Source organism: Ranitomeya variabilis, chromosome 4, assembly GCF_051348905.1.
Source record: "Ranitomeya variabilis isolate aRanVar5 chromosome 4, aRanVar5.hap1, whole genome shotgun sequence".
Classification (NCBI taxonomy): domain Eukaryota; kingdom Metazoa; phylum Chordata; class Amphibia; order Anura; family Dendrobatidae; genus Ranitomeya; species Ranitomeya variabilis.
This window is the reverse complement of record NC_135235.1, coordinates 545,765,425-545,780,830: the sequence shown is the minus strand read 5'-3', so window position 1 is coordinate 545,780,830 and position 15,406 is coordinate 545,765,425. Positions and strand designations below refer to the sequence as shown.

Genomic DNA, 15,406 nt, shown 5'->3' with positions numbered 1-15,406 from the left:
AGCAGGTTGGGGACAGTTGTGATGCTTGTTTTTGGAATTAAGAACATATATGTTTTCCTAACCCTGAACAACCCCTTTAAGCTAAAATCTCACAGCCAGGACAGAAAAATATGTCTAAAATCCCATGGAGATATTCCTACATTGCGGTCAGCTGTGTTCAGTGAAAAGCGAGATCTTCATTCTCAATATCTCCCCTTCAAGGTGGAAAGGTTTTGCTGCAGTAAGCAGCCGCTCTACTCCCAAGATGCCAGCTACATAACCGCGTGAACGTAGCTTCACAGGATGGCATATTCTTTGCGCATGATAAAGAACGGACCACTTCTGAAGACAACCCCCCTCCCCGTGTGCCCCATAGTGAGATTACCCTAATGACGGGCATATTTAATTCCACAGTACTCTCGGAAGATGGAATGTGTTTAAAGGACAGTGATGCACAATACAAAATAGGAATTATTTATGGTCTCCAAAAAAAAAAAAAAACAAACTCTCTCTACTGGCTTTGAAGCATCAGTGGCTGAGCCTCACAACGTAACATAGAAGCTCCTGCGGGTACGAGAAGGCGAGTACAAGGTCAAAGCAAAGGAGGTAACATCACAGTCATGTCAAACAGTCTGTGGTTCCGATTGCTGGATCCAGCACCTCAATGCCAGACACGCCCTGATAAAGGCTGGGGTACAACCCGAGGCGCTGTCTTGGTCTAAATTTATCTCACCAACCATTAGTTCATTAAATGATATCACTACATGAAGTTACAGGACCTGACCAAATTAATATTCCTTGGGTAATTGAAAAATTAATGAAATGAGACCCCCGAGACTGTATCCAGCAAACTCACCGCAGACTGAACGGTCAATGATAACGAACTTGGAAATGCAAGTTTATAGTGAGGAGATGCTCGAATCTTATGGAACGGTATTAAAAGCAAAATTAAAAAGCTTTTTTAAAAAAAAAAAAAAAAAAAGTTTAGCCCCTGCACTGTTCGGGAAAAACAAAAATTGGGGGTTGGAGAGCAGCTGTGGAAAGCTTGCAGTCTCAGCCCTTGAACGTCTACTCCAAAAGTCCTCCATGGAGATCGGAAACTTCTCTCCGCCCCTATAAATTAAGGTAAAGGTCCAGCAGGGAAATACCCGCGGGTAGGGCAAGTCTATTATTCTCCCTGCTCCTCACAGGAGACGGGAGACAGAAGGCTCAGTCTGGCCACGTGGCAAAGGAGAGTAGGGTGGCAACACACACAATGTCGGGGAGGTAAAGATAGAAACCTCCTCTCTCACCCCCTCCCCCACCAGTGTCTCTCATGCGATGAGGAAGAGGAGAGAGCGGCTCCAGATCAAGAGTGGATTATCTGTACAAGAGCTCGACTTTAGGATTGCTTCAGACGCTTGCGAGGAGGGCCGAGGAAAGGGCACTGAGCCGAGGCCAAGGAACGGTATGCTTCTGCCACCAGGTGTGGATGAGAGACCACCATAGACTTCCATCCTGACGTTTCCATGACATCAGACGCATGGCTGCAGGGGAACAGAAGGGGAGGAACATGATGCAGATGGCTTAGGGTAAGAGTCACAAGCCCTTAGAAAGAATAGAGCTCTATTAGGTTTGTAGGCTGAGGCATGGCTTCAAATTCTCTGCCTTGTTCAGCAATGAAAACATTGTGGCTTCCTGCAGCCACCACTAGAGGGAGCTTATAGTACACACATATTATTGGCTTCAATATATAACAATATAGTGAGCGATGAGCACCCCCTAGTGGTGGCTGCAGGAAGACATCAGTTTGATGACAGGAGCTCTCTAAATGGGCAATAATATAATAATATTGATTACTAATAATGGAAAATTATGTACAAATTAAAAGAGAAAATCACTTACTAGTTGATAAAGTCCACGGCCTGAGTCTTAAGCTGGTCTGCACTGTGCAAGTCAGCCAAGATCAGAATCTCGGCGGCGTTCTCCACGGACAGGTTGCTGCACAAAGCCTCCTCGCACATCACCTTCAGACGTTCCAGAGCATACTGTGGACAGGAGCAATAATCTGCTTAGACTCTGGCAGCATGACAAGGGTCAAGGATGAAAACTTCTTAGAAGCTTTAGGGTTTTTTATTTTTTAAGTCAAACATCAGGACCAAATTATTTCTTAATGATCATCTCCGGTGGCGTTCACTTCCACATCGGGAGGAGATTGGTGCCGATGACACGACATTGACCTGCACCTGCCACATTGTGCGCATGATTGGCAGTTATCGGGCACTTGTCAGATTCATTACAACATGACATATATATATATATATATATAGCATCGTGATTACTCGCTAATCCCGCCCCTGCACAGTAGCTCCGCCCCACCCCGTCACCACACACAATCCCGCCCCCCACCCCGTCACCACACACAATCCCGCCCCCCACCCCATCACCACACATAATCCCGCCCCCACCACATCACCACACATAATCCCGCCCCCACCACATCACCACACATGCCACCCCCCACATCACCACACACAATCCCGCCCCCCACCCCATCACCACACGAAATTGCTATTTAGGCAATCCCCTTACATACAGTGGGTATGGAAAGTATTCAGACCCCTTTAAATTTTTCACTGTTTTATTGCAGCCATTTGGTAAAATAAAAAAAAAGTTATTTCTTTCTCATTAATGTACACTCTGCACCCCATCTTGACAAAAAAAAACAGAAATGTAGAAAGTTTTGCAAATTTAATAAAGAAAAACTGAAATATCACATGGTCATAAGTATTCAGACCCTTTGCTCAGACACTCATATGTAAGTCACATGCTGTCCATTTCCTTGTGATCCTCCTTGAGATGGTTCTACTCCTTCATTGGAGTCCAGCTGTGTTTAATTAAACTGATAGGACTTGATTTGGAAAGGGACACACCTGTCTATATAAGACCTCACAGCTCACAGTGCATGTCAGACCAAACGAGAATCATGAGGTCAAAAGGAACTGGCCAAGGAGCTCAGAGACAGAATTGTGGGAAGGCACAGATCTGGCCAAGGTTCCTAAAAGCACAGTGGCCTCCATAATCCTTAAATGGAAGTTTGGGACCAGCAGAAGTCTTCCTAGAGCTGGCCGTCCAGCTAAAGTGAGCAAACGTTGGAGAAGAGCCTTGGTGAGAGAGGTAAAGAAGAACCCCAAGATCACTGTGGCTCAGCTCCAGAGATGCAGTAGGGAGATGGGAGAAAGTTCCACAAAGTCAACTATCAATGCAGCCCTCCACCAGTCGGGCCTTTATGACAGAAATGCCCAACGGAAGCCTCTCCTCAGTGCAAGACATATGAAAGCACCCACAGAGTTTGCTAAAAAACAAATGATGGACTCCCAGACTATGAGAAATAAGATTCTCTGATCTGATGATACGAAGATAGACCTTTTTGGTTATAATTCTGAGCGGTATGTGTGGAGAAAACCAGGTACTGCTCATCACCTGCACAATACAATCCCAACAGTGAAACATGGTGGTGGCAGCATCATGCTATGGGGGTGTTTTTCAGCTGCAGGGACAGGACGACTGGTTGCCATTAAAGGAAACAAATGTGGCCAAGTACAGAGATATCCTGGATGAAAACCTCTTCCAGAGTGCTCTGGACCTCAGACTTGGCCGAAGGTTCACCTTCCAACAAGACAATGACCCTAAGCACACACCTAAAATAACAAAGGAGTGGCTTTAGAACAACTCTGTGACCATTCTTGACTGGCCCAGCCAGAGCCCTGATCTAAACCCAATTGAGGTTCTCTGTAGAGACCTGAAAATAGCTGTCCACCAACGTTCACCATCCAACCTGACGGAACAGGAGAGGGTCTGCAAGCAAGAATGGCAGAGGATCCCCAAATCCAGGTGTGAAAAACTTGTTGCATCATTCCCAAGAAGACTCATGGCTGTACTAGCTCAAAAGGGTGCTTCTACTTAATACTGAGCAAAGGGTCTGAATACTTATGACCATGTGATATTTAAGTTTTTCTTTATTAATAAACTAGCTGAAGAGCCCGGCGTTCCCTGGGCATAGCAAATATCTGTGGTTAGTTATAGCACCTCACTTCTCTTATTTTCTCCCTCACACCTCTCATTTTCCCCCTCACTCCTCTCATTCCCCACTAACACTTGTCATTTCGACCTCACATCTATCATTTTCCGATCACTCCACTATTTTCCCTCACTCCTCTCATTTTGCACTCACACCACTCACTTTCACCTCACACCTCTTATTTTCCCCTCAGTATATACATGTTTGTCATCTCCCTTATATATAGTATACACCTGTATGTCATCTCCTGTATATAGTATATACCTGTATGTCATCTCCCCTCTAAATAGTATATACCTGCTGTATGTCATCTCCTCCTGTATATAGTATATACCTGTATGTCATCTCCCCTATATATAGTATATACCTGCTGTATGTCATCTCCTCCTCTATATACCTGTGTCATCTCCTCTTTTATATAGTATACTAGACTGTGGCCCGATTCTAACGCATCGGGTATTCTAGAATATGGATCATGTCCCCGTAGTATATGGACAATGATGATTCCAGAATTCGCGGCAGACTGTGCCCGTCGCTGATTGGTCGAGGCAACCTTTATGACATCTATGTCGATACTGTGCCCGTCGCTGATTGGTCAAGGCCTGGCGGCCTCGACCAATCAGAGACGTGGGATTTCCAGGACAGACAGACAGACAGACAGACGGAAAAACCCTTAGACAATTATATATATAGATTGTTATGATCTGGTGACCTTGGAGCCGCATGAAACTTTCTCTGGAGTCGGTGGAACCTGTACTGACCGCAAATCCTGAACTAACACCGCAACTAGAAGTAGCCGTGGGGTGTGCCTAACAAAACCCTAGACACCTCGACACAGCCGGAGGACTAAATACCCCTATAGATGGAAATAGGAATGCTACCTTGCCTCAGAGCAGCCCCCCATGAATAATGACTGAGTAGGAGAAGAATAGACACACGCAGGTAGAAAACAGGATTTAGCAAAAGAGGCCACTCTAGCTAAATAGGAAAGGATAGGACAGATTACTAGGCGGTCAGTATTAAAACCCTTCCAAAAATATCCACAGCAGATAATACAAAAAGTTCCACAATCTAACTAAAGACATGGAATGTATATCTGCCACTCCAGAGAATCCAACAAGACTGAGAAAATACTGACACAATCTAAGCTGGACAAGAAAACACAAAGAATAGCACTGAATTGTGAAGCACACAACATGTGTGCCACAGGAAAAAAAACCAGACACTTATCTTTGCTGATTTGGCAGAAAGGCAGGAGGAACCAGGCAGAGGTCCTACACCTCCCAACAACAATTGACAACTGGCAAGGACTAATGAATCCTGCACGCCTAAATACCCCAGTCAGAAATGCAATCAGCAGATACACCTGACCAGGACTGCAACTCAGGGACAACTGCATTACCACCTACTACCACCGGAGGGAGCCCAAAAGCAGAATTCACAACAGTACCCCCCCCCCCCCCTTGAGGAGGGGTCACCGAACCCTCACCAGAGCCCCCAGGCCGATCAGGACGAGCCAGATGAAAAGCATGAACCAAATCAGCAGCATGGACATCAGAAGCAAAAACCCAAGAATTATCCTCCTGGCCATAACCCTTCCATTTGACAAGGTACTGAAGCCTCCGCCTCGAAAAACGAGAATCCAAAATCTTCTCAACCACATACTCCAACTCCCCATCAACCAAAACAGGGGCCGGAGGATCAACAGAGGGAACGGGCACCACATATTTCCGCAATAAAGATCTATGGAAGACATTATGGATAACAAAAGAGGCCGGAAGCGCCAATCGAAAAGACACCGGATTAATAATCTCAGAAATCCTATAAGGACCAATAAACCGAGGCTTAAACTTAGGGGAAGAGACCTTCATAGGAACATGACGGGAAGACAACCACACCAAATCCCCAACCCGAAGCCGGGAACCAACACACTGACGACGGTTAGCAAAACGTTGAGCCTCCTCCTGAGACAACACCAAATTGTCCACCACATGAGCCCAAATCTGCTGCAACCTGTCAACCACAGAATCCACACCAGGACAGTCAGAAGGCTCAACCTGCCCAGAAGAAAAACGAGGATGAAAACCAAAATTACAAAAAAAAGGCGGAACCAAAGTAGCCGAACTAGCCCGATTATTAAGGGCAAACTCGGCCAATGGCAAAAAGGTCACCCAATCATCCTGATCGGCAGACACAAAGCATCTCAAATAAGTCTCCAAAGTCAGATTAGTTCGCTCGGTCTGGCCATTTGTCTGAGAATGAAATGCAGAAGAAAAAGCCAAATCAATGCCCAGCCTAGCACAAAAGGCCCGCCAAAACCTAGAAACAAACTGGGAACCTCTGTCGGACACAATATTCTCCGGAATACCGTTCAAACGAACCACATGCTGAAAAAACAACGGAACCAACTCTGAAGAGGAAGGCAATTTAGGCAAAGGCACCAAATGAACCATCTTAGAAAACCGGTCACAAACAACCCAGATAACCGACATCCTCTGGGAAACCGGAAGATCAGAAACAAAATCCATAGAAATATGCGTCCAGGGCCTCTCAGGGACCGGCAATGGCAAAAGTAACCCACTAGCACGGGAACAACAAGGCTTGGCCCGCGCACAAGTCCCACAGGACTGCACAAAAGAAAGCACATCATGTGACAACGAAGGCCACCAAAAGGACCTACCAACCAAATCTCTGGTACCAAAAATACCAGGATGACCAGCCAACACAGAAAAGTGAACCTCAGAAATCACTCTACTAGTCCATCTGTCAGGAACAAACAATTTCCCCACAGGACAGCGGTCAGGTCTATCAGCCTGAAATTCCTGAAGAACCCGCCGTAAATCAGGGGAAATGGCAGAAAGGACCACCCCTTCTTTCAGCATGCCGACCGGTTCAAGGACCTCAGGAGAATCAGGCAAAAAACTCCTAGAAAGGGCATCAGCCTTAATATTCTTAGAACCCGGAAGATACGAAACCACGAAATCAAAACGGGAAAAAAACAAGGACCATCGAGCCTGTCTAGGACTCAGCCGTTTGGCAGACTCGAGGTAAATCAAATTCTTATGATCGGTCAGGACCACAATACGGTGCTTAGCTCCCTCAAGCCAATGTCGCCACTCCTCAAACGCCCACTTCATAGCCAACAACTCCCGATTGCCGACATGATAATTGCGTTCAGCAGGCGAAAACTTGCGGGAGAAGAAGGCACAGGGTTTCATCAAAGAACCAACAGAATCCCTCTGAGACAAAACGGCCCCTGCCCCAATCTCAGAAGCATCAATCTCAACCTGAAACGGAAGAGGAACATCTGGTTGGTGCAACACCGGAGCAGAAGTAAATCGGCGTTTAAGCTCCTGAAAGGCAGAGACAGCCGCAGAGGACCAATTCGCCACATCAGCGCCTTTTTTCGTCAAATCAGTCAAGGGTTTAACCACGCTGGAGGTTAGCAATGAAACGGCGATAAAAATTTGCAAACCCCAAAATTTCTGAAGGCTCTTCACGGATGTGGGTTGAATCCAATCATGAATGGCCTGAACCTTAACCGGATCCATCTCCATAGATGAGGGAGAAAAAAATAAAGCCCAAAAAAGAAACCTTCTGCACCCCAAAGAGACACTTAGACCCCTTCACAAACAAAGCATTGTCACGAAGGATCTGAAATACCATCCTGACCTGTTCCACATGAGACTCCCAATCATCGGAAAAAATCAAAATATCGTCCAAATATACAATCAAGAATTTATCAATATAAGTCCGGAAGATATCATGCATGAAGGATTGAAAAACAGATGGAGCGTTAGTGAGCCCGAATGGCATCACAAGGTATTCAAAATGGCCTTCGGGCGTATTAAACGCAGTTTTCCATTCATCACCCTGCTTAATACTAACAAGATTATATGCCCCCCGAAGGTCAATCTTCGTAAACCAACTAGCCCCCTTAATCCTAGCAAACAAATCGGAAAGCAAAGGTAAAGGGTATTGAAACTTGACCGTGATCTTATTCAAGAGGCGATAATCAATACAAGGTCTCAAGGAACCATCCTTCTTAGCAACAAAAAAAAAACCTGCTCCCAACGGTGAAGAAGATGGCCGAGTATGCCCTTTCTCCAAAGACTCTTTAACATAACTCCGCATGGCGGTATGTTCAGGCACAGACAGGTTGAAAAGTCGGCCCTTAGGAAACTTACTGCCCGGAATCAAGTCAATCGCACAATCACAGTCCCTGTGCGGTGGAAGGGAACTGGACTTGGGCTCATCGAATACATCCTGAAAATCAGACAAAAACTCTGGAATTTCAGAAGAGGAAGAAGAGGAGATTGACATCAAAGGAACATCATTATGAACCCCCTGACAACCCCAACTAGTCACAGACATAGATTTCCAATCCAACACAGGATTATGTACCTGCAACCACGGGAAACCCAGCACGATAACATCATGCAAATTATGCAACACCAGAAATCGACAATCTTCCTGATGGGCTGGCGCCATGTGCATGGTCACCTGTGTCCAAAACTGGGGCTTATTTTTAGCCAAAGGTGTAGCATCAATCCCCCTTAAAGGAATAGGGTTCTGCAAAGGCTGCAAGGGAAAACCACATCGCCTGGCAAACTCAAAATCCATTAAGTTCAAGGCGGCGCCTGAATCCACAAACGCCATGACAGAAAATGATGACAATGAGCAGATAAAGGACACCGATAACAGAAATTTAGGTTGTACAGTACTGATAGTAAATGAACTAGCGATCCTTTTTGTCCGCTTAGGGCAGACTGAAATGACATGAGAAGCGTCGCCACAATGACTTTGCTCTAAGGACGACGCCACAGCGCGCACAGTTTGACGCTCCCGCAAGCGCCGATCAATCTGAATGGCCAGAGACATAGAATCACTCAGACCGGAAGGCGTGGGAAACCCCACCATAACATCTTTAACGGATTCAGAAAGACCCTTTCTGAAAATTGCCACCAAAGCATCATCATTCCATTTAGTCAACACAAACCATTTTCTAAATTTCTGACAAAACAATTCTGCCGCCTCTTGACCCTGAGACAGGGCCAACAAGGTTTTCTCCGCTTGATCCACAGAATTCGGTTCATCATATAATAATCCTAAAGCCTGAAAAAAGGAATCTACATTAAGCAAGGCCGGATTCCCAGATTCCAGGGAAAATGCCCAATCCTGTGGATCGCCACACAGCAGGGAGATGACAATTTTAACCTGCTGAATGGAATCACCGGAGGATCGCGGTCTCAGAGCAAAAAAACAGTTTACAATTGTTTTTAAAACCCAAAAATTTGGACCTATCACCAAAAAACAAATCAGGAGTAGGAATCTTCGGCTCTAAAGCAGGAGTCTGAACAATATAATCAGAAATACCCTGTACCCTAGCAGCAAGCTTGTCTACACGAGAAGCTAATTCCTGAACATCCATGCTGGCACAAGACTCCTCAGCCACCCATAGATAAAGAGGGAAAAAAAGACAAAACAGACTGCAGAAAAAAAAATGGCTCAACACCTTTCTTCCCTTCTTCTGAGATGCATTTAACTCATTATGGGCCAGTTGTACTGTTGCCATCTGGTGACCTTGGAGCCGCATGAAACTTTCTCTGGAGTCGGTGGAACCTATACTGACCGCAAATCCTGAACTAACACCGCAACTAGAAGTAGCCGTGGGGTGTGCCTAACAAAACCCTAGACACCTCGACACAGCCGGAGGACTAAATACCCCTATAGATGGAAACAGGAATGCTACCTTGCCTCAGAGCAGACCCCCAAAGGATAGGCAGCCCCCCACGAATAATGACTGTGAGTAGGAGAATAATAGACACACGAAGGTAGAAAACAGGATTTAGCAAAAGAGGCCACTCTAGCTAAATAGGAAAGGATAGGACAGATTACTAGGAGGTCAGTATTAAAACCCTTCCAAAAATATCCACAACAGATAATACAAAAAGTTCCACAATCTAACTAAAGACATGGAATGTATATCTGCTACTCCAGAGAATCCAACAAGACTGAGAAAATACTGACACAATCTAAGCTGGACAAGAAAACACAAAGAATAGCACTGAATTGTGAAGCACACAACATGTGTGCCACAGGAAAAAAAAAACAGACACTTATCTTTGCTGATTTGGCAGAAAGGCAGGAGGAACCAGGCAGAGGTCCTACACCTCCCAACAACAATTGACAACTGGCAAGGACTAATGAATCCTGCACGCCTAAATACCCCAGTCAGAACTGCAATCAGCAGATACACCTGACCAGGACTGCAACTAAGGGGCGACTGCATTACCACCTACAACCACTGGAGGGAGCCCAAAAGCAGAATTCACAACAGTATATACCTGTATGTCATCTCCTCCTGTATATAGTATATACCTGTATGTCATCTCGTCCTATATATAGTATATACCTGTATGTCATCTCCTCCTGTATATAGTATATACCTGTGTGTCATCTCCCCTGTATATAGTATGTACCTGTATGTCATCTCCTCCTGTATTAGACCTCGTTCACACGTTATTTGGTCAGTATTTTTACCTCAGTATTTGTAAGCTAAATTGGCAGCCTGATAAATCCCCAGCCAACAGGAATCCCTCCCCCCTGGCAGTATATATTAGCTCGCACATACACATAATAGACAGGTCATGTGACTGACAGCTGCCGTGTTTCCTATATGGTACATTTGTTGCTCTTGTAGTTTGTCTGCTTATTAATCAGATTTTTATTTTTGAAGGATAATACCAGACTTGTGTGTATTTTAGGGCGAGTTTCATGTGTCAAGTTGTGTGTGTTGAGTTGCGTGTGGCGACATGCATGCAGCAAGTTTTGCGCGTGGCGAGTTTTATGTGTGGTGCGTTTTGAGTATGTGCAAGTTTTGTGTGAGGCAACTTTTGCATGTGTTGCAACTTTTGTGCATGTGGCAATTTTTCCGCGTGTGCAAGTTTTGCGTGTGGAGAGTTTTCCATGAGGTGAGTTTTGCACATGTGGCGAGTTTTGCGTGAGCCTGGTTTTGCATGTGGCGAATTTTGCACGTGGCGAGTTTTGAGCGGTGACTTTTGTGTTTTGACTTTTATGTGGCGAGGTTGGTGTATGTGTGGTGAAATGTGTGCTGAGGGTGATATGTGTTCAAGCACGTGGGAGTGTGTGGCGCATTTTGTGTTTGTGTTCATATCCCCGTGTGTGGTGAGTATCCCATGTCGGGGCCCCACCTTAGCAACTGTACAGTATATACTCTTTGGCGCCATCGCTCTCATTCTTTAAGTCCCCCTTGTTCACATCTGGCAGCTGTCAATTTGCCTCCAACACTTTTCCTTTCACTTTTTCCCCATTATGTAGATAGGGGCAAAATTGTTTGGTGAATTGGATTGTGCGGGGTTAAAATTTCGCCTCACAACATAGCCTATGACGCTCTCGGGGTCCAGACGTGTGACTGTGCAAAATTTTGTGGCTGTAGCTGCGACGGTGCAGATGCCAATCCCGGACATACACACACACACACACATACACACAGCTTTATATATTAATTTGCAAATATTACTAAATTTCTGGGGGGTTTTAAGTCAAGATGAGGTGCAGAGTGTACATTAATGAGAAAAAAAAGAACTTTTTAAAATTTACCAAATGGCTGCAATGAAACAAAGAGTGAAAAAAATGTAAAGGGGTCTGAATTCTTTCCGTACGCACTATATTAGTGTGGATTCACCACATATTATGGGATGACCCCATTTCAGGCCTAAGATTGCAGAAGGTGCAGTGACGCAGCGTTCGTTCCTCAGGAGCTGTGCTTTACACATTTCCAGCTGATGCGCACCAGAAAAAACACTCGTCTTGTTCAATTTCCCCGCTGTCTGGTTATATATATATATATATATATATATATATATATATATATATATATATATATATATATATATATCTACTTTACAGCGTTTCCACCGCATCCCTGCGGCTTTGTACAGACGGCTGGAAGTCTTCTCCTCACAGAGCTGTAATTACTACAACTTTGTTGCATTATTGACACGGCCGCTAAATCCGCCAGTAGCTGAATACATTCTCCTGTACGATCCCTCCTCTTATTTATAACCCGGTGGCATCAAAGACCGAACGTCTCTCTCTATTACCCTGTGATCCCGGATCAATCAGCGACTCCCTAAGTGAGGTACAATTGCGAATAGGGGGTCTTGTCTGCCTGTATAGTGTGACCAACGGCATCAGAGGTAATTAGTCTCTGACCTGCTGGAACTGCTCAGTTATGGAGTTGCACAGCGCAGCTCTGTGGACGGAATAGTGGCCGCGGTCAGGTACTGCACATCCATCCCCTATTCGAATCAATGAGGCGAATGACCAGCACCCAGCCACTATACCATAGATGAAGCTGTGCTGCGCAGCTCCGTAACTGAGCAGTTCCAGAAGACACCGAGAACAGCTGATGACGGGGCTTGCGCACCCTGGGGAACCATCAATAGTAAGGATTGAATATGTAAAATTCAACCATGCAGCACGTCCCCCGAACATGTTTCACCAATGGATCGGGACATTAGCGTGAAAAACATGTCAATTAACCACAGGAAAGTGGTGCTAAGCAGGGAATATAGCGTGAGGCTGAGCCGTTGGAAGTGCACAGTCTCGCCCCAATGCACTTCCAGACACAAACATACAGGACTTCAAAACGTGATTTCTTCCACAAAAGAATCAACTTGCTGATCTTTTAATGGTCAAATTAATGGTTTGGAGGTGTGTAAGTTTCTGGCATGTCCCCTTTATTGGCCTATCAATATCAGATCGGTGGGCGTCTGACTCCCGACACACCCTATAAATCACCTGATTAAAGGGGCCAGCTATCCAGGAAGCACCACATCCCCTTTATTTGTTTACCAGGAACAGCGCTATACATTTGGCAGTGGCTATACCCAGTATTGCAGCTTTCTATTGTTCAGTCCCACGCAAATAAATATACAGAAAGTACAGGGCTGTGCCTGCTCAAAAAGGCAGGAGTGCTGTGGCCCCTTCAATCATTGATCGTCAGGGACACTAGGAGGTAGACATCCGCCGATTTGATATTTATGGCCTATCCTGAGGACAGTGCTGGAAACCCCCTTTAATAAATCTCCCCCAGTGCATTATGGGTATAGAAGTGGAGAGCCTGCTGTAATCAGCCCAGCTCTGCCGCCTTAGCTTTCACAGACTCAATAAATGAGAGGTCTATGTAGCAAATCAAACAATAACGCAGTGTCAGATATCAGCAGATATGCCCCTGAGAGTGGCGGAGAAGCGAGCCCGGCTGTCTGTTATTCCTGACTGGCGAGATTGTGGAGGATTACGAGCAGGGAGAGGATGAGGAACTTTCCTCCTGCTGTACTTATAAAATGTTTACAAGGAGATGATTCAGAAGACGAAAGGAAATAAAAAAAACCTTGTACTGCGACTTGTGGCTGAACCGGGGAAGGTTTGTGCTGGGAGGATTCTGGCTTCTTCTGGGCCAGCAGTTAATCATTTGATTGAATCGAAAACCAGTAAAAACCAGTAAAGCTAGGACAATGTGACCCTGAACTGTGCTGAGGTTCTGCTCTCTGGGGAGTTCTCATCAAAGCAGCAGGCACTGCGAGGTTTGGAGGAGCGCCATCTAATAGTACAATTCTACAGGTAAATAAATGCGCAGTCTCCCTCCCAACAATATCTGACCGTGCTATCTCTATGCACAGCTGCCATCTAGAGTACTCCCCCAATAAACAGACACCATCTAGGAGTTCCCATTTACAGGCACAATCCAAGGTGTCCTGACCCATGAACAGGTGCCAACGTCTCTTTTGGGGATGCTCCTCCTGGATGACTCCCAGGGTATAGGCACTCCTCCTCATACATGGTGCCATTTAGTGTGCCCTCCCATAGTACCTCTCCTGAGTGCCAGCCTCCATATTTCCTCCACTGCTTCTTATGCGAGGCCCCATCCAGGATGCCCAACCTCCATACACAGGTGACCTTCCACACCATGCATTGGTGCCAACCAGGGTACCCCCAGAGGCGCCATCCAGAGTGCCCCTCCGTATGTAGAGGTGTCACTCTCCTGGTTGCTTCCTTATGTCTAGGTCCTACGCCCCTCCTGGTATAGCGGCATCCAAGGTGCCTCTCCACACCATGCATTGGTGCCAACCAGGGTATTTTCCAGGCACAGCTCAATCCCAGGGATTCTCCTAACTGGAGACCCTCTTTCACCTGATGGTATGAGAATACCTTTATCTCCTTGCCTTTGGTCCCTGGTGTACAGAAGCCTCTCAGTCGTGATCATGATTGATAATTAGTCCTCATTAATAAATCAGCTAGTGCCGGTGATAATCATACCTTGTCTGCAGCAGCCAGAAGATCATCAGCCATCTTGTCAAGGTTGGATGCCTTCCCGGTGTATATAAAACACATCATTTCCTTGAAGACATCTGGCTCCACATCTTTAATCTCCACACGATTCTAGGTTTGAAAAACACATAGTAAATATTCCAAATCTTATTTGTGTCGGATCATCCCTCATCGCTCCATGTCATCATCAGTCCAAGTGGGTGCAAACTCTACCGTACATCAACATAATAGACCGAAACGGAGGAACCTACAGTGCTTGGCCGGTATGAATCACACCGGGCCGGCAGCGCACAGCTGTCAGACTGCCCATTTATACAGGATAATGGCCGGGGCAAATTGACACCGCTAATCGCCTCTTAAAGGGGCACTAAGCTTCATTCATGGAGATACTAAGGCCAGTCATCCTCTGAGCAGCACAATCCGGCAGATAACAGGGAGCAATCACATACATACTGCACAGAAAGTAAAAAGCCAATTCCAGGTCATGGCATTGGGGGCGGCAGCTCAGGTTACACATCACATAATGGAATTGCAGGGTTATTATTGGCATCATTGAACCTTTCAATTAGTGCGAGTTACAGAATTTTCTAGGTCAAAGGGGGCAACAGCAGAAAGGGGGCACCATTTATGACAACCTATGAAAAAGGCAGATTAACAGCAGCAGCAGATCAGAGGCAAGGAGACCCCTCCAATTAGTTATTATACTGTGCAATCGGCCATCCTGCAGCCCCAAAATATATTATAAAGTCATCAGTTATATGCACGGAAGAATATGACAAATCCTTAAAGCACCACTCTGCCGTTTTGCTCCTTTATTTCACCCCCGGAGTGGTATAACTGATGTCTTTTCCCTAATCATATAATTACCACCAAACCAAGACAAAAAATGTCAAAATGGATCAAACCTTTATTATAAACAGTTATACACAAAAGCAAACAACCATTAAAAATCACCCCAAAAAAAGGAAAAATTAGGCAGTGTGGACAAAATGGTAATTAGCATAAATTTCC

The 15,406-nt window shown here is 45.5% G+C and overlaps 1 protein-coding gene across 6 annotated transcripts in view; it reads right to left on the bottom strand.

Annotated features, from left to right (window-relative positions):
- Positions 1-439: 439 nt before the first annotated feature.
- SPOP (speckle type BTB/POZ protein) overlaps positions 440-15,406 on the bottom strand; it is a 33,732-nt gene continuing 18,765 nt past the window's right edge. For all 6 annotated transcript variants that reach the window (XM_077252576.1, XM_077252579.1, XM_077252575.1 and 3 more), the window contains exons 9-11: positions 14,384-14,506; positions 1,864-2,006; positions 440-1,505 (exon numbers count right to left, since the gene is read on the bottom strand). In XM_077252576.1, coding sequence (XP_077108691.1) covers positions 1,361-1,505; positions 1,864-2,006; positions 14,384-14,506 — 411 coding nt within the window. In that variant the 3' untranslated portion in view covers positions 440-1,360. The remainder of the gene's footprint in view (positions 1,506-1,863; positions 2,007-14,383; positions 14,507-15,406) is intronic.